This window comes from Cervus elaphus, chromosome 6, assembly GCF_910594005.1.
Source record: "Cervus elaphus chromosome 6, mCerEla1.1, whole genome shotgun sequence".
Classification (NCBI taxonomy): Eukaryota; Metazoa; Chordata; class Mammalia; order Artiodactyla; family Cervidae; genus Cervus; species Cervus elaphus.
In genome coordinates, this window is record NC_057820.1 from 14,320,898 (window position 1) to 14,339,327 (window position 18,430).

The 18,430-nt window shown below is 41.8% G+C and overlaps 1 protein-coding gene across 1 annotated transcript; it reads right to left on the reverse strand.

The window, feature by feature from the left end:
- Positions 1-1,530: 1,530 nt before the first annotated feature.
- On the reverse strand, positions 1,531-17,535 carry DMP1 (dentin matrix acidic phosphoprotein 1). Its single transcript, XM_043906229.1, has 6 exons — positions 17,433-17,535; positions 10,638-10,712; positions 10,110-10,157; positions 6,581-6,613; positions 6,082-6,129; positions 1,531-4,254 (listed from the first exon to the last, which is right to left on the reverse strand). The coding sequence occupies exons 2-6, from the start codon at positions 10,695-10,697 to the stop codon at positions 2,914-2,916; spliced, it is 1,530 nt and encodes a 509-aa protein (XP_043762164.1). The 5' UTR covers positions 10,698-10,712; positions 17,433-17,535; the 3' UTR covers positions 1,531-2,913.
- Between the last annotated feature and the right edge of the window lie 895 nt (positions 17,536-18,430).

The following is an 18,430-nucleotide window of genomic DNA, read 5'->3' on the forward strand; positions in this document are numbered from 1 at the left end:
TTTGGCTGGAACCTGGTCAGCTACATCTCAGGCAACCAGGAGATCTGTGCATAGACAGTTTTCCTCTGAAGAAACTGTGGGTTGGTGGGAACCTGCAGGTTAATAAAGCCAGATAACTAATCTGTAGAGTCAGAGAATGGAAATGTAGGTATTCCCATGGGCTTCTTCAGAATCTCCTAGGACCCTTTTTGAAATATTTAACTTGGGGTTTCACTCCAGATCTACTGGGTTAAAATCTCAAGGAAGAAGATTAGAAATATATTTTGTCTACCATAGGCTTGATGTTGTGAGGGACCAGAGAGGTGTGAAGGATGGGAAGCGTCAGACTGAAGACTGGGAAGTCTTGATTCTCTGAATGAATTTGTAGGGAGTGCTAGTGGTAAAGAACCTGCCTGCCAATGCAGGAGACATAAGAGACCAGAGTTCAATCCCTGGGTCAGGAAGATCCCCTGGAAGAGGGCATGGCAATCCACTCCAGTATTCTTGCCTAGAGAATCCCATGGACAGAGAAGCCTGGCAGGCTATAGTCCACAGGATCACAGTCAGACATAACTGAAGCAACTTAGCATGCACGTAATGTGCTCTAGTGGCCCTGTGGGTGAAAACACATTTGACAAAGTGGAAATATTTGGGACTTCCCTGGCGGTCCAGTGGTTAAGACTTCGCCTTCCAAGGCAGGGGGTGTAAGATTGCTAAGATTGCACAGGCTTCATGGCCAAAAAACCAAAATGTAAAACAGAAGCAATATTGTAAAAAAAAAAAAAAAAAAAAAAAATGCAGTAAAGACTTTAAAAGTGATCCATATTAGAAAAAAAAAAAAAACCTTAAAAAAAAATAGAAGTGCTGAGGTGAGGTTGTTTCCTTCAGGGAAATACAAGGTAAAGAATGTGTGTCCCTGTAGTTCCAAAAGTTTACACTTGGGACAATCTGCGAGACCAGCAAGAGCTAACATTAAACCCAAACACCATGAACTTTTGGTGCGGCATCTGTCCTGGGCGTTCATTGGAAGGACTGATGTTGAAGCTGAAACTCCAAAACTTTGGCCACCTGATGTGAGGAATTGACTCATTTGAAAAGACCCTGATGCTGGGAAAGATTGAGGGCAGGAGGAAAAGGGGATGACAGAGGATGAGATGGTTGGATGGCATCACTGACTTGATGGACATGGGTTTGGGTGGACTCCAGGAGTTGGTGATGGACAAGGACACCCGGCGTGCTGCTATTCATGGGGTCGCAAAGAGTCGGACATGACTGAGCGACTAAACCGAACTGAACTGAATACAAAAAGCTGAGAGTTGGCTTCCCTTTTTTCCCTTATCCATAACAGATACATTTAGTGAAATATCATAAGCAACATGAAAAACAATTGTATCAAATGCTACCTGAATTATCAATAAAATTAAATGTTCAGAAAATAAAGAAATCTTTTGTTTTAATGGGAGAAAGCTGATAAACTATTTTACAATGTCTGAAAGGATAAGTTGTTTCGTATCCTAAAAATTGGCATCACTATAAGAAATAAGCACATACTTCTGGATATTATTATATTTATTACAAAACAAATATTTTAGTTGAGGTAACATTTCAAAGGGTATTAGGCAATATCAATTGAATTCTGTACACACAATTTTGCTATGTGCAACACAAATAGAGGACTCCAAGAACAGTTTTTCTAGCTTTGCACATAGATTGATCTTAGAAGAAAATTAAGCTGATAGTTGTCTATTTAAAGAGGAACTTCACTTTTCCACCCTCTCCTACCCAGTCCTCCATATCATCGCCAGTGGTCAGGGAGGTGACGCTCATGGGAGTTTCGCATACACACACACACACACACACACACACACACACACACACACAGAATCAAAAAGGGTTAATTGAAAAAAATTTTTGCTTCTACAAAACACACTACTGTGCCATAATTTGAAAACACTTTCACAAACTAAATGTTTATTCATAAAGGATTTTCTGTTGCTGATACCAAGGATAAATAGAATTGTCTAGCCTTAAATGGAGAAATCCCATGCAATGTTCTGATTTCAGTGTCTTTCCTGCTGTGAAGCCTGCTCTAATTCTCAAGGCAAAGTGCGCCCTCTTCTGTGAATCCTTGTGTTTTGTTCATATCTGTGCTAATAGCGCTCACCACACTGGACAGTAACAATTCTTGCTTTTGTCATATTTATCCCTTTTCAGCTTTATTTATCCCTCTATAAGCTCCTCAGAGATCAAACTAGTCAATTCTAAAGGAAATCAACCCTGAATATTCATTGGAAGGATGGATGCTGAAGCTGAAACTCCAATACTTTGGCCACCTGATGAGGAGAGCCAACTCATTGGAAAAGACCCTAATGTTGGGAAAGATGGAAGGCACAAGGAGAAGGGGGCACAGAGGCTGAGACGGTTAGATGGCATCACTGACTCAGTGGACATGAATTTGAGCAAACTTCGTGAGTTAGTAGCGGACAGAGGAGCCTGGCGTGCTGCAGTCCATGGGTCACAAAGAGATGGACACGACTTAGAGACTGAACAACAAGAAAACGTTCTCCTCAGGAGCAAGATACAAGTCTTTAAGCTTCTTGACCTCCTCCCCACCCAGCGCAGTGCCTGGTACATAGCACAACCTGTGTAACTGTGCCTTAGGTTGATGAGTTAGGAACTATTTCAGCTGTGAAGCAACAATGCGCATCTTTCCTTGCTTCGGGTCTCTCATTGAGGGTGTTCTAGTGACATTTCTCATTATTGAAACCTCTATGGTTTGATGACATCCTAGACACAAACATCAAGCATTTCCTTTCAGAGAGAAATGGCCTCGGGCTATTCTTCTGATACAAACGTCAATAAATTAGTTATGATTTTCCCTGGTCTCCAGCCTCCAAGACGCCTGTCTGTGAGAGGCGCGCAGGCACGCCCATGCTAGTAGCCATCTTGGCAATCATTGTCATCCTGATCTCCGATGGGTTTGTTGTGGTAAGCGTCGACCGTTAATTTTCTGCTTTCTACCTCAGTGTTTTTGGCTCGGGCCTCTTCCTCGCTGCTTGACACGCTCTCGGTCGAGTTGCTCTCTTCTTTCGATCTGCTGCTGTCCTGGGAATCGCTACCATCGTCTTCCTCAGACGGGCTCTCCTGGCTCCGGCTCTGGGTCCCGGCGCCCTCCTGGCTAGAGCTGTTCTGCTCTTCGGTGGACTCCGGGCTCTCCTCCGAGGACCTGAGGCTCTCATGGGATTCGCTGTCAGCCTGCTCCTCTGTGGATGTGCTCTCTGAATCGGAGGGCTTATCCAATATGTCCTCCTCACTGGACTCGCTGTCTGCCTGAGGGTCTCTGGAGTGACTGGTGGCGTTCTCGGGGTTGTCACCCCTGGACTCATGTAGCACCTCTTCCTGAGATTCGCTGCTGTTTTCTTGAGAAGGCAGGTCGACCTCTTGGCTAGACTCGCTGCTGGGGTCTTGGACATCCTGACTGTCCTCCGGGGAATGGTTCTCCTCACTCTCTTGTCGAGATTCACTGTTGCTGTGTTCCCTGGATTGGCCGAGGCCGGCTTCTGGGGAGTCGGGGTTTTCGGTGGAGTCACTCATGACTTCCATCGTGCGGCTATCGTCAAGCTCCCCTCGGCCATCTTCCTCAGGAAGGCGAGACTTCCTGAAGAATTTCCTGCGGGGATACCCCGCTGCTGGGCTCTCATGGGAATCCTGCCTGCTTGCCTGCTCCTCATCGTCCCCTTTCGATTCTCTTGACTTGAGGCTGGCACGGCTTATTCGGGAGTTGCCCCTCTCGCTCCTGTAGGCGCCCGGGTCATCGCTCTGCATCCCTTCATCGTCGAACTCAGAGCCATCCCCATGGCTGCTATCCCCCTCACTGCCGCCTCCCACCCACTGCTCCTCACTCTCGCTGTCTGGAGTGGAGTCACCGCCCTCGGGCCTGCTGTTCCCCTCATCCTCACGGTCAAGGTCCCTGCTCTCTCTGGTGGTATCCTGGGCCCCCTCATCCCCTTGAGGGGCGCTGTCTTCCCTGGATCGTGTGGTGTCAGCCGAGTCTTCGTCGCTTCTAAGCCTGGAGTCCCCTCGTGATCGTCTCTCTTCGGGCCCTGGGCCACCGTCATCATCACCAAAGGTGTCATCTCCGCTCTCGTCTTCATCGTCATCTTTATTATCGCCTTCGCTTCCTCCCCATCGAGACAGACCGCCAGCTGGTCTACGCTGATCATCAAGGCCCAGGACCTCCTCGGATTCTGTGCTGTCACTGGGGTCTTCATTTGCCTGGAGTTTGGGGTTAACAGACACGGTCAGTACCCCCAGGAGCTGCTCTAGAGGGTTGTACCTAATGCCCATCTAGGCTCTTTCTGTTTTCTTCTTCCTGGGTCCCTCATCTAAGCCATGTTCAGTTGTACAGCTCAATAATGTCTCAAACGGGGGTTAAAAAGGAAGGAAGGGAAGTTGAAAGTCAAGTCATCCCATTTTCCATAGGCACCATTCACTCAGTGCTGCACAAGTCTTTTCAAAATGTTCTCTAGAAATCACATTTATGAAACTCAAATTATATTGTAAGTATGAGCCCTTAAAGGATACTTTCAGAAATTTTTTTGTAAATTAAAGAATTGGGTTATAATATTCCTCAAATTATTTGGTGTAGAACAGTGAAAGTGAACTTGTTAGTCACTCAGTCGTGTCTGACTCTTTAAGATCCCATGGACTGTAGCCCACCAGGTTCCTCTGTCCACGGGATTCTCCAGGCAAGAATTCTGGAGTGGGTTGCCATTCCCTTCTCCAGAATATCTTCCAGACCCAAGAATGGAACCCAGGTCTCCTGCATTGCAATAGATTCTTTACCGTCTGAGCCACTAGGGAAGATAGAATACTCATCAAATTATTTGGTTTAAGATAGAGTTTTTTTTTTAAATACTGGGTGATTTTGAAATGACTCAGGTATTTTTTTCAAATCAACTCTGGGGCTGGGGTGGGAAATGTATTACAGCTGGTGAATGAAACCTTTGGCTGAAATGAAAGTATAATATTGCAGTAAGGTATAGATCTTACCAAAACCACATTTATACTGGCTTGCACAGGCAGAGAGTTGCCTATAGAAGGCTCAGCTGAAGGAGTGCAACTCGGATGATCTCTGAGTTCTAAGTGTAACTTAGATCCCCAAAAATTAAACAATTGGATGCTCTACTCAGATAAGGAAGGTCAGTGAGCCTTCATTCATCACACCCTGGAAAAATCTACTCTGTCTCTCTCTACTGCTGCTGTTTAATCACTTAGTTGTGTCCGACTCTTTGTGACTCCATGAGCTGTAGCCTGCCAGGTTACATGGGATTTCCCAGGCAAGAATATTGGACTGGGTTGCCGTCTCCTTCTCCAGTGGCTCCTCCTGACCTGGGTTCGATCGCTGGCTTGGAAAGATCCCCTGGAAAAGGGAAAGACTACCTGCTCTAGTATTCTGGCCTGGAAAATTCCATGGGCTGTATAGTCCGTGGGGTCGCAAAGAGTTGGACATGACTGAGCGACTTTCACTTTCAAGCTAAGTCAGCTTTTCTATCTCCCAGGGCCACAGATGAGAAACTATTTTTTTTTAAAAAGAAGTCATTACTGAAGCAGCTGTCCTCTTAAAGTTTCCTCAGGGCAAAAGCTAGTCTCTCCTTTAGCAGTCTAGCAGGATTCTGGGTACAGAGGTAGTCTTCAGGCCCCGAATGTATCACACCTGAACCAGAATGTTTTTCTCTGCCTGGTCTGAACTGCTCCAATTGTAAAAGCAATATCTGAGATTTATGAGCAAGCTGTTAATTGTCTAACAGAGTTTATGACTTTCTCTGTGTATGTGTGTGTGAGTGTGTCCTCTTTAACTAGAGGAACATTTAGGGCCACAGCTTCTATCATCTGGCCCCAGTGATAAATATGGAATGAAGAGCATGTCTACCTCTGAATTCTCCCACTCTTTTTTCCTTCCTATTTTATAGGACTTTTTAGACAGCATAACCAAAGTTTAGAACATCTTATATTTAGAACAGTCACCAGGTAATTTAATCTAACATCATTTCCTTCAACTCCTAAGTAGCCTGGAAAGTTAAGAAAGGTCTGTTTAATTACCTGTTCCTCTGAGCTAAGTTTACTTTCTTCTGATGACTCACTGCTCTCCTAAAAAGAAAAAAAAAAATTTGTTGTTTATTTTTCATGTTAGTAATTCCTGAGGAAAGAAAAGAAAACATGGCACACATCAATCTCTTGTGGTTTGGATTTGCGACTTTCCAAATGTCCTGAGATGATGAGAAGAGTGTCAAAGTGATTTTATGAGATATTTATGACAAAAAATAAATTAGAGTGCTGGGGAGTTTTGGATGATCATGTACACATTGCTATATTCAAAATGGATAACCAATAAGGACCTACGGCATAGCACATGGAACTCTACTCAACATTGTATGCCAGTCTGGATGGAAGGGGGTGGTAGTTGGGGGAGAATGGATACATATATATGTATGGCTGAGACCCTTTGTTGTTCACCTGAAACTGCCACAACATTGTTGATCAGCTATACCCAATACAAAATAAAAAGTTTAAAGTTTGAAAAAATAAATGAGATAGTTACCAAAGGTGGTGTTGGTGTCTGAGCCAAATGACCCTGTAACAAAGGAAGGAAAACAAGTTACTCCTTCACAGATGGATAATATCATTGCAAATATTCGTAATAATTTTAGGGTTTTAGCTTATTGATAGATATTTTATATTACATGAGTATTAATGATATTTTATAATGAAATAGCTTAAAAAAGTGAATGACTATGACATGACCAATGGCCTAAAAAGGTCTTGTATATAAAAAACTTAGAAGATTTTTATATTTCCCATAGTTAGAGAAAAATAAAATTTCTTTGAAGAAAAATACACAACCCAGAAAAAATGTAAGATAGAAAAAATAACATTGGAACTCATAAACCCAGCTTTAAGTGTCAATTCGCTCCTTGAATTGTGTTTTAGCCCTGAAAACTGTCTTGAGGGTAGTACTGAAATTCATGTATTCCAGGAAACACTTAGATCTTACATAAACTTTGATGGTTGGACAATTCACTTCACCTCTGTGATGTCAGTCTCTTATTTCTAAATTTAGAATATTAGCAACCTCTCTGCTTATTGCCCCTGGTTGCTGTGAGGATGAATTTGGCTGATGAAAGCCTCTTGAGAACCATTCAGTTTGATATAACCAGAAGAAATGATCCATTTTGAGAACATTCAAAAGGATTATAAATATCCTTTGTAAAATCAAGTAGTGGACAAAACTGAATAGAAAAAAGCCACCTGTCTTGAGTCATGTCAGTTTAGTTCAGTTCAGTTCAGTTCAGCCGCTCAGTCATGACCGACTCTTTGCAACCCATGAATCACAGCACGCCAGGCCTCCCTGTCCATCACCAACTCCCTGAGCTTACTCAAACTCATGCCCATCGAGTCGGTGATGCCATCCAACCATCTTATCCTCTGTCACCCCCTTCTCCTCCTGCCTCCAATCCCTCCCAGCATCAGGGTCTTTTCCAATGAGTCAACTCTTCACATGAGGTGGCCAAAGTACTGGAGTTTCAACTTCAGCATCAGCCCTTCCAGTGAACACCCAGGACTGATCTCCTTTAGGATGGACTGGTTGGATCTCCTTGCAGTCCAAGGGACTCTCAAGAGTCTTCTCCAACACCACAGTTCAAAAGCATCAATTTTTCAGCGCTCAGCTTTCTTCACAGTCCAACTCTCACATCCATACATGACCACTGGAAAAACCATAGCCTTGACTAGATGGACCTTTGTTGGCAAAGTAATGTCTCTGCTTTTTAATATGCTATCTAGGTTGGTCATAACTTTCCTTCCAAGGAGTAAGCGTCTTTTAATTTCATGGCTGCAATCACCATCTGCAGTGATTTTGGAGCCCCCCAAAAATGAAGTCTGACACTGTTTCCACTGTCTCCCCATCTATTTCCTATGAGGTGATAGGACCAGATGCCATGTAAGATCACCAAAATTGCAAAATGCTAAGTCTGAAACTTAATTAGTCATAGTTCTGATTTATTTTACTTTCTTCAATTTTATAGGAGCTCTAAGAATGCCCGCACCACCTCTGGTGCCCTCTCCCCACCTCCTCTCCCCCTTCCCCTTGAGCAGGACAAAAGCCCCTAATGCCATGTGAGTCAAAGCGGCTGAGCAATGGTTGTGCAGACCCAAGGTGCCAAGGAGAGCAGAAAGGAGCTGCTGGAAGCACATCTTCAGCAAGCCTTTCGGCAGTCCTGGGCTGGGGCTCTCTCCTAGACGGAAAAGCCATGGTCACTCTAAGTCTCTGTCCTCTGACACTGCTGCAGGCACCATGGCAGACTCTACTCCAGCCACTTAAAGGGTAGAAGGGAGCCAGACATTGCTATTATTCTCATGCTGAGGCTAGACCTGGGACTACCGCATGTTTGTGGTACTCTGGCTAAACGAAAGGATCCACAGCAGCTGCTTTTAAACTAACCAGCCCAAGGACACCCCTGGTGAAAGTTCATGTAAGACATTTTGCAATGCCCATTCCAGCCTCAAGCGGGGGCAGGACGCTGTCTCAGGCCTTTGGCATTATCTGGCCAGCACTAATAGCACTAATAGCACTAATGGCATTATGCCCTGTGCTTTGTCGCTCAGTCACGTCCAACTCTCTGCGAGTCGGACCATAGCCAGGCTGTAGCCTGGACTGTATAGACTATAGTAGCCTGCCAGGCTCCTTGAGAATACTGGAGCGGGTTGCCACGCCCTCCCCCAGGGGATCTTCCCAGTCCATGGATTGAACCCAGGTCTCCTGCATGGCCGGCAGATTCTTTACTGTCTGAGTCAGCAGGAAAGCTCCAGCATTATGCCCTAGCTGTGTCAAACCTGGCAGGCTACAGTCCATGGGGTCACAAAGAGTCAGACACAACTTAGTAACTAAACAACTAGCTGTAGCATATGTAAAAGCCAGCAGGACATAGGCAATGAAAAACATCCTGATTTAGGTTAAGATTTTCACCCTTACGTGTACAATCAGCCCTTCATATGCATGAGTTTCACACCCACACATTCAACCAGCCTCAGATCAAAATAGTAGGGAAAAAAAGAAAGGTGGGAGGGAAGGAAGGGAAGAAAGAGAGAAAGAGAAACTTCCAGAAAGTTCCCAAAGGCAAAACGTACTTGCTGCACTCCAGCAACTATTTGCATGGCATTTTATTAGGTATTATAGGTAATCTAAAGATGATTTAAAGTATACACGAAGATGTGCACAGGTTATATGAAAATACTATGCAATTTTATATAAGCATTGAGCATCCATGGATCTTGGTATCCACAGAGGTCCCGGAACTAAATCCCTTATGGATACGGAGTGACGACTGTAGCTCCAATCTTGAAAAGCTACTGACTTCCTAGACCTGGTTCCTTTCCAAGAAGGGTATAACACTCAGTAAAAATGCAGATTCTGGGGCCAGAATGACCTGGGTTCAAAGTCTGGCGTGAACACTAATTAACCATATTACCTAGACAGACTGGCTTATTTTCTATGTCTCAGAGTTCTCATTTGTAAAATAAGAATAAAATACAACACCTAATTCATTGGGGATACTGTGAAGATTCAAAAAGTTAACACAAGCAAAACAAAGAACTGTGTCTGGCAATGGCTCTTGAATTACTGAGCATTAAGAACTATTGGATTAGCTGTCATTCCAAAGACTCTAGTATTCACTCATTCTTCTTTCTTTTCCCACCTTCCAGGACTTGACCTCCTAAACTCCTGCCTACCAGACATCTGATAAAACAGATCTCTAGTCCTAATTTTTCAAGGACAAACTTGGTTCATTGTCAACTATCCCCTTTCACTACCATACAGTCCTATCATGAAAATAAAGCCAGAGGAAAAAATGCTTCCTCACCAAATTACACTATTAAGTTGAAGTCAAAGCATTATATGAACTACATTTTCTTATAAGAACTAGAAATCATAGCCCTGACCGTCTATATCTCAGGTTACTAATGTGTTCATTAAAATCATTAGGAGTTTGAACATTTGCAGTGAAGCGAACTTGGTTATACTAATAACATACTAAAATAAAAATATTTCCAAAAATCTTATTTCTACTCACCTTCCATTCTTCAGAGCTCTTGGATTCAGTATTTTGATACCTGGCTACCTAGAAGATTTAGTACACATGGTCAGTTCCCAGAAATTTCCAAGGCAGCAGGTGTTAACATATCACATAGTTAGAAGGAGTAGTCGTCAAATTTTAGCATGCATCAGAATCACCTGGAGGCCTTGCTAAAACACAAATTGCCATGTCCCATCCCCAGAGAGTCTGGTTCTGTAGGTCTGAGTTAGGACCTGAGAATTTACATTTCTAACAAGGTCCTAGTTGATCCTGACACAGCTGGTCTGGGGATAACACTTCGAAAACCATGGCTTATGAGGAAGAGAATGAGCATCTAGTTATATGAATGCCAAATGAGCAGAATAAGGGGTAATTTGGATGATATTTTAAAGAAAGGAGCTTTCTAGGAATTTACTATTCTCATCTGACTGGAACAGGCACAACGTCTTTTAGCTTATAGTAAATGACAGGTGCAGTTTTAGATATAACGTTTTCTTTTTCATGCATCCCTATCCTGATACTTACTGGCAGAGCACAGGAAAGTCCCCACAGGAACATAAGAAGGATGGTGGTCTTCATAGTCATGTGTGTCACCCCTACCTGTGATAAAAGACAGAAGATGATTTTCTCTACGCCAAAGAAATATAAGAGCTTCAACTTTTAACACTTTCAATGGACATTTAGTTGAGTTTATTTTTAACTGAGGAATAGATAAATGAAATGCACTATATCCATGCAGTGGAATATTATTCAGCCATAAAAAGGAATGAAGTATTGATGCATGCTTCAAAGTAGAGGAATCTTGCAAACATCATATTGAGTGAAAGAAGCCAGGCACCAAAGATCATATACTGTATGATTCCATTCATAGGAAAGGTCCGCTGAAGGCAAATCTATAGAGACAGAAAGTGAGTAAGTGTTTGCCCAGGGCTAGAGCAGCTACACACAGCACAGCACAGGGAGATCAGGGCTTCCCTGATGGGTCAGCAGGTAAAGAATCTTCCTGCAATGCAGGAGACAAAGGAGGTGTGGGTTCAGTCTCTGGCTGTGGAAGATCCCCTGGAGAAGGAAAATGACAATCCACTTCAGTATTCTTGCCTGAAAATCCCATGGACAGAGGAGCCTGGCCAGCTACAGTCCAAACAGTTGCAAAGAGTCGGACATGACTGAGCAACTGAGCTCTAAAGAGAAGATGAGGGGTTGGAGTGACAGCTAACGGGTGAATTTTGGACATAATGAAATGTTCTAAAATTGATTTTGGTGAAGGTTGTTAAACTCTGTGAGTATACAAAAAAATAATTAATGGTTTACATCAATGGATGAAGTATACATGCGTGAATTGTTAGGTTTATTAGCGGTTTTTTAAAAACCTCACTCCCAAGAGATAAATCGAAAACTTTTCAATGAGAAGCTCTATAAATAGTTCTTAACTAACACATAAGCTATGATAAATGAAGGAAAATAAAGAGCAATAGAGAAATTTCTGATCTTTCAATTTGATACTGAATACGCAGCCCAGTATGTCAGAACAGACTGTCAAATATCATCCCACCAGAAAACTACATTATTGATACCACTGACAGATGTGGGCATTTGTCTTCACACACACACACACACACACACACACACACACACACACACACACACGCACACGCAGGGATCCTCAATCATGTTTATAACCTCATAATAACATCTAAACAAATGCAATTGGTTTTGCTTTTTTTTCTTCATCTGCAAGAAATCCATTATGGTAGGCTTAATATTATGGCTCCAGAAAGCATTTCATATCCACTGTGCTCCTTTTAGTCATACATTATACATGATTATGCTAAATTTTTTCAGCGTCATTCACAGTACTGAAAGATCCAGGGAAGATTAGAGGTTTGGGATACACTTGTGAATCACACTGAGAGAAACCTGCCAAATCAAACTGTATTTTCCTGGAGGGTGGCTTCATTTCACACCTCAGGAGCTGGTGGTTTGGAAAACAATTTGTTCTATACCTAAAAATAAATGTCCTCAATGCTAATGTAAAAAGTTATTGAAGTGATTCAAAAGGAAAATAATTTGCCTGGTACTCATGAGCCCTGGGGCTGCCCTAACAGATGGACATCCAAACACTGTATGGAAAGTCCTACAGGCTGATTTCAGACTTCACTCCTCCTGATTTGTGTCTTTAAATGTTAAATATATACTATGCTGGTGACAAAAGATCTATGCCAGGGACTTCCCTTGCAGCCCAGTGGTTAAGACCTTGTACTTCCAATGCAAGGGGTGCAGGTTCAAACCCTAGTCAGGGAACTAAGATCCCACATGCTACACAGCCAAGAACAAAAACAAAAAATCATCTAAGACAAAGATCCCCAGGCTTGGCTGTATATAAGTATCACCTGGGGAGATTTAAAGCAATCAGTCAGTCACTCAGTCATGTCCAACCCTGGCAGGCCCCAGTCGATGGAATTTTTCAAATAAGAGAGTGGGTTACCTTTTCCTCCTTCAGGAGATCTTCCCAACCCAGAGATCAAACCCGCATCTCCTGCATTGGCAAGCGGATTCTTTACCACTAGCAATACCAGTGCACAAATCACACCACAGGGTAATAAATCTGTTGGCTGAGGGTGGAAACAAGCATGGGTTTCTTTTTTAAGGTGCTCCAAGTGACTTCAACCTCTGATCCCAGAAATAATTGTACCTTGCTCAATAATGACTGAATACACTGAATAATGTCTGAAACATTAGGCTCAAGAAATCACCTAGTCTAATTTGTTTAAATTTATTCAGGAAAACAATGGAGATCCTAAGATAAGGAGACTGAGAAGGTGCCTACCTCATTTCTACAATTCTACACCCAAATGGTCCAACAGAGCCACTCATCCCTCATCTTGAGCATATTCCTCATCAGCATCACTATGCTTTGTGTTATTTTCTTCATCCTAATTCACCATACTTTATATCAGTCCATGTGCTTTAATATTATTTTGATTCCTTTTTCAAATCCTTCACCTAATATCAAAAATGTGAAAATGTTCAACTGCCCCTAAAACAAGCCTCATTCAACTTTTGAAGGAAACCAGAATATCTCATCCCAAAATATGCTTCTGACACAAAAATTCTGTGGAGCTGAAGGCAGTTAAGAAAGAGCAGATGCCAGAAGGGTGCTCTGATTCTTCTTTTCCTACCTGGAAGCAGGAGATAAATCCCATGTGAAAGCTGCCCCCTGTCCCAGCAGGAGGGAAGACAGTCTCTTTATTAGAGATGGAGGCAAGGCTGAGGGATTCTGCAGAAACAGACCTTGTTAAACTAACCAGGTCTTCCTGGGGACTTCTCCACAAGCTACTAGTCCTAGTTCAGATCCCCTGTATCTTGTCAGTTCTTCACAAATGTGTTGTTTCTTTGCCTAAATGTCGTAAAAGCTTCTGTTCCAGTCACTTCGGGTCCTCATTCTCTTGGGAAGGCACCCGTGTACATGTGGAAATTTTAGTAAAACTTGTAGGCTCTTCTCCTGCTCTTCTGTCTTCTGCCAGTTTAATTTTTAGGCCCAGTCAGAGACCCTAAGAAAGTAGAGGAAAATTTTTCCTCCCCTACACTTTAGTTTCCACAATCAAAACATCTTTTAAGTTCTTAGGTTCATTTCTTTTAAAAAAAAAAAAAAAGTCTTTATTGAATTTGTTACAATACTGCTCCTGTTTTTTTAATGTTTGGTGTTTTTGACCCCAAGGCATGTGGGATCTTAACTCCCCAACCAGGGATCGAATCCTCACCTGATGCACTGGAAGGCAAAGTCTTAACCACTGGACCACCAGGGAAGTCCCTTAGGTTCATTTCATAAGGAAAGTTTCTGCTGGATACAATACTATCAAAATAACTCTATGCCAATGGTGTTGGCTTCATAGGTCTAATGGCTCACCATTTTAATTTTCAAAGTGAAATCTGAATATAGTAACAACTTCATGGTACTCTGAAAACTGGTAAATATTCCAGTCTTGATAAAAGGCCAACAAATATTGAGTTCTCCTTATATTTTCTTTTGCTTCTCTCTAACTAACAAAACAATGAAGCAGTGCTCTAACACTAGTAAATGTTGTGTGTTTTACGAAGGAAGGGCATGCTTCTGGTGTTCAGTTTTGCAGGGATGGAATATTATGAACTGCAAGAAAGATGCAGCAACTTCCTCATGCCTCTAGAAATACCATTTAGCACCCTGACTCAAAGTCTTAATTTTCCAAGTGGAAGTCTGGTAAACTAAAATAAAATACACCCTGGGGTCCTGAGAGAGTTGATGCTGCCTCCCATAGAATATAGTCTGCCATGAAGCATTAAAGTCAGAGCTTAAACCCTATGCTAGGTTTTCAATGAGTGTTTTTGATAAAAAATAATTATACTTGTGTGAAGTATATTCCAGATGAGAGCTCCAAACTCTTACAAACTTTTTTACCAACCACCCCAAAAGTGTAGAAGCAGATATGCAGTAGCCCTATTCTGGGTAATAAATGAGCAAAAGAGCTACAAGCATGAAAGATGAATCCAGAACCCCAAGTTCTTCTTCAGTGATCGGTAAGTGTCACCTCTACATTGCATGTGCTGTCATTCTACAATGAGAACACATAACAAAAGGAAATATGCAAGCTCAAGATTGCCAGGAGAAATATCAATAACCTCAGATATGCAGATGACACCACCCTTATGGCAGAAAGTGAAGAAGGACTAAAGAGCCTCTTGATGAAAGTGAAAGAGGAGAGTGAAAAAGTTGGCTTAAAACTCAACATTCAGAAAACTAAGATCATGGCATCTGGTTCCATCACTTCATGGCAAATAGATGGGGAAACAATGGAAACAGTGACAGACTTTATTTTTGGGGGCTTCAAAATCACTGCAGATGGTGACTGCAGCCATGAAATTAAAAGACCCTTGCTCCTTGGAAGAAAAACTATGACCAACTAGACAGCATATTAAAAAGCAGAGATATTACTTTACCAACAAATGTCCATCTAGTCAAAGGTATGGTTTTTCCAGTGGTTGCGTATGGATGTGAGAGTTAGACTATAAAGGAAGCTGAGCGCCAAAGAATTGATGCTTTTGAACTGTGGTATTGGAGAAGACTCTTAAGAGTCCCTTGGACAGTAAGGAGATCCAACCAGTCCATCCTAAAGGAAATCAGTCCTGAATATTCATTGGAAGGACTGATGCTGAAACTGAAACTCCAATTCTTTGGCCACCTGATGCAAAGAACTGACTCATTGGGAAAGACCCTGATGCTGGGAAAGATTGAAGGCAGGAGGAGAAGAGGATGACAGAGGATGAGATAGTTGAATGATATCACCAATTCTAGGGACATGAGTTTGAGTAAGCTCTGGGAGTTGGTGATAGACAGGGAGGCCTGGCATGCTGCAGTCCATAGGGTGGCAAAGAGTCGGACACGACTGAGCGACTGAACTGATGGACAACCTCAATTTGAGTTCCACCTGTTTGGAAGTGTGTGTTTTAGATGCTTTTAACCTTTACCGGTTGTTTCCCCAGAGGCAAGAAGATCCAAAATGTTCAGGATCTGGAGAAGGTATTTCAGTCTCTTTCTTCTCCAGCCACCCTCAAGTAGTGCAGAATTTCTAGAATTTCCTCAAAGTTAATATTCATGTGTATATATTTTCTTTTATGTAAACTAAAAATGAAAGAGATAGGCTGAAGGAAGGAAATCAAAACTTGAAAAACTATAGGCTCAATATATCATGATTACTTTCCTTATGTTTTTCTTAATGTTGTCATCCTTAATAAGACTAATGCACAATATATCCACTTATTAGCACTCAATAAATACCTATTGAGAACATCCTATGAGCTAGGCACTGTTCTAGGTGCTTGAGTATACAGCAATGTGTACAGCTGGTTTTACAAAAGCAAAATTACCCAGAACCCAACTAACCAGAACCCCCATTAGCTAGAATTTGTTTTTGTTACTACTCTTCAAAAATAAAGTGCATTTTGACCAAGACATAAATTCTATTAGAAATTCAGAAAACCAACCAAGTAAATCAATAAACATTCCAGTCATTCCAACTGTAATTGTATTGAGGTCAGTTATAAGCATCCCTTGGTTAGATGCTTTCAACCACAGTACAATAACTCCTAGGTGTTGCCAAAATAAATATAGATGTGAAAGACCTCTTAGCATCTGAGACACATTGGTCCACATCACCATTCAGGATGGTGGAGTGGGGGTTCTAATAGATTAATGTCCGTTAGAAAATTGCTTGCTTGTTTACTTATTTTAACCAACAAGAACAAATATTGGGTTGGCCAAAAAGTTCATTCCAGTTTTTCATAACAACCCACGGGAAAACCTGAATGAAAATTTTGGCCAACCCAATAGCATAGTCTACTTGGCCCTCAGTTAAACAGAAAGTCTGGGTCACCTGACACTATCACTCCTAAAGAAGACAAGTACTTGATGTGTTGCTACATGGAATCTTCAAGACATCATGCAGAAAAGCATTGCCTGACCACAGCTCCCACTGTCTGTTATCGAAGACAGACATTTCTGATACAGGTGAAAAAGAGGAATAAATGCAAAAAATATAAGTACAGATGGACAGGGGTATACTCCTGTCCTCTACACTAAGAGGTTTTTTAAAAGACTGTTATATTCAACATTTATTGAACTCTGACTGTGTGTAAGACTTCATCTTAACATGAATACCCACCTAAAGAACAGAAGAAAATTTATGGAACTCAGATAGTGTGTAAGACATCACTCTTACATGATTATCCAGATAAACAACAGAAGAGCAATGTAAGTAACACACCCTTGGTTTATTTCTGTGGTCTTAGCATCTCCTTTCAGCTACTCAATTCACAACAAATATTATTGGATGAATACCATCATATGACTTTCAATTTAAAAGACCATATTTTGAAAGTTTTCCCAGTCTAGTTTAGATTCTTTAATGCCTTGTGGGCCATGAACATAACTATACCCATAAAACCTAAATGTAAAAGCTTTATTTGTTTTACTAATTAAAGCCAAACTTCAAAATGACCTTCCATCTGCCTCTTGATAAATAAACTTTCCCTTTCAGAAGTACCATGCAGAGATCTAATTAAAGTATTACTGAGAAAAACACCTGTCTCTATTGACAACATGTCATTTTAATACCGCTGTTTACTGGCATAAACAAAGGTACAAATGGAATCATTTTTACCCAAGGCACAGTTCTCCCCATCTTTCTCTGTATGGCATAACACTTCTCAACGTGTACCTATACTTAATATTTTCCAAACAACACAGCAGAAGTCATTTTTTAAAATTTAGCAATGAAAATATCTTACCCTCTTCAATTTACAGACTTTTCCCCCAAAGGCTCAACAATCAGGCTGAAGTTCTCGAAGAGGAAATCTGTGACAATGAGGCCTCTCTTGAGTTGAGGTTCTGAACACTTCTCTGATGGTGCAGGAATTTAAACACTGCTTCAGCTCTTCACAGCCAATCAACTTCGGGCTGGGGGTGACCGACATCACAAGGTGTGACCGGGACTTCAGTACACCCACACTTCCTCCAGCTTGCAGAAGCAGATTTGCCCTAAAAAACTCTTGTGGTTCCCAAATGACTAGACTAGTTTCCATTAAATTGAAGATCTTCCTAAAGCTTTATTTTGCTTTCTAAATATATGTCATTCACATCCATGCAGGCTTATACGAGCATTATAAACAATGACAATATCTTCCACCCACTGGCAGATCCCAGCAGACCCAAGGATGGGAAAAGGAGAGTCAAGAAGTGGTTAGAATGTTTCCTGTTAATGCTGGTGACTCTATACATCTTGGCTTGTACATGAAGAATCTACTAAAATACTAGACTTGCCTAAATTGTTGGTGTTGAGAAGATGGGCTTTTTTTTCTCACTGTTTTCATCTTTTAACAATCTCCACCAATCATCCCCTTTTCCATTCATCTCCCTACCCCCAAATACGCGTGAATGCATGCTTGATCGCTCACTCATGTCTAACTCTTTGCGACTGTAAGAACTGCAGCCCACCAGGCTCCTCTGTCCATGGATTTCCCAGGCAAGAATACTAGAGTGGGTTGGCATTTCCTCCACCAGGGTATCTTCCCGACCCAGGGATCAAACTCACGTCTCCTGTGTCTCCTGCGTTGGCAAAGAGATTTTCTACCACCAAGTCACCTGGAAAGCCCTCTCTTATATACACAAAGATCCAAAATTCTTACTAATATAGCACAGTATCCCCTTACAGAATACTGTGGTGACTGGAAATGTTAAAGTACCACCCTAAGGATCTTGCATTTTTAATTGAAAATAACTTAAATTC

Bases quoted from the DNA above. Each gene is read 5' to 3' on its own strand.
- DMP1 (XM_043906229.1), bottom strand. From the start codon at position 10,697: ATGACTATGAAGACCACCATCCTTCTTATGTTCCTGTGGGGACTTTCC. The intron at 10,158-10,637 runs GTAAGTATCAGG...TAAATCTTCTAG, and splicing joins GACTTTCCTGTGCTCTGCCA to GTAGCCAGGTATCAAAATAC. The intron at 4,255-6,081 runs GTAATTAAACAG...CCCAAACTCCAG, and splicing joins AACTTAGCTCAGAGGAACAG to GCAAATGAAGACCCCAGTGA.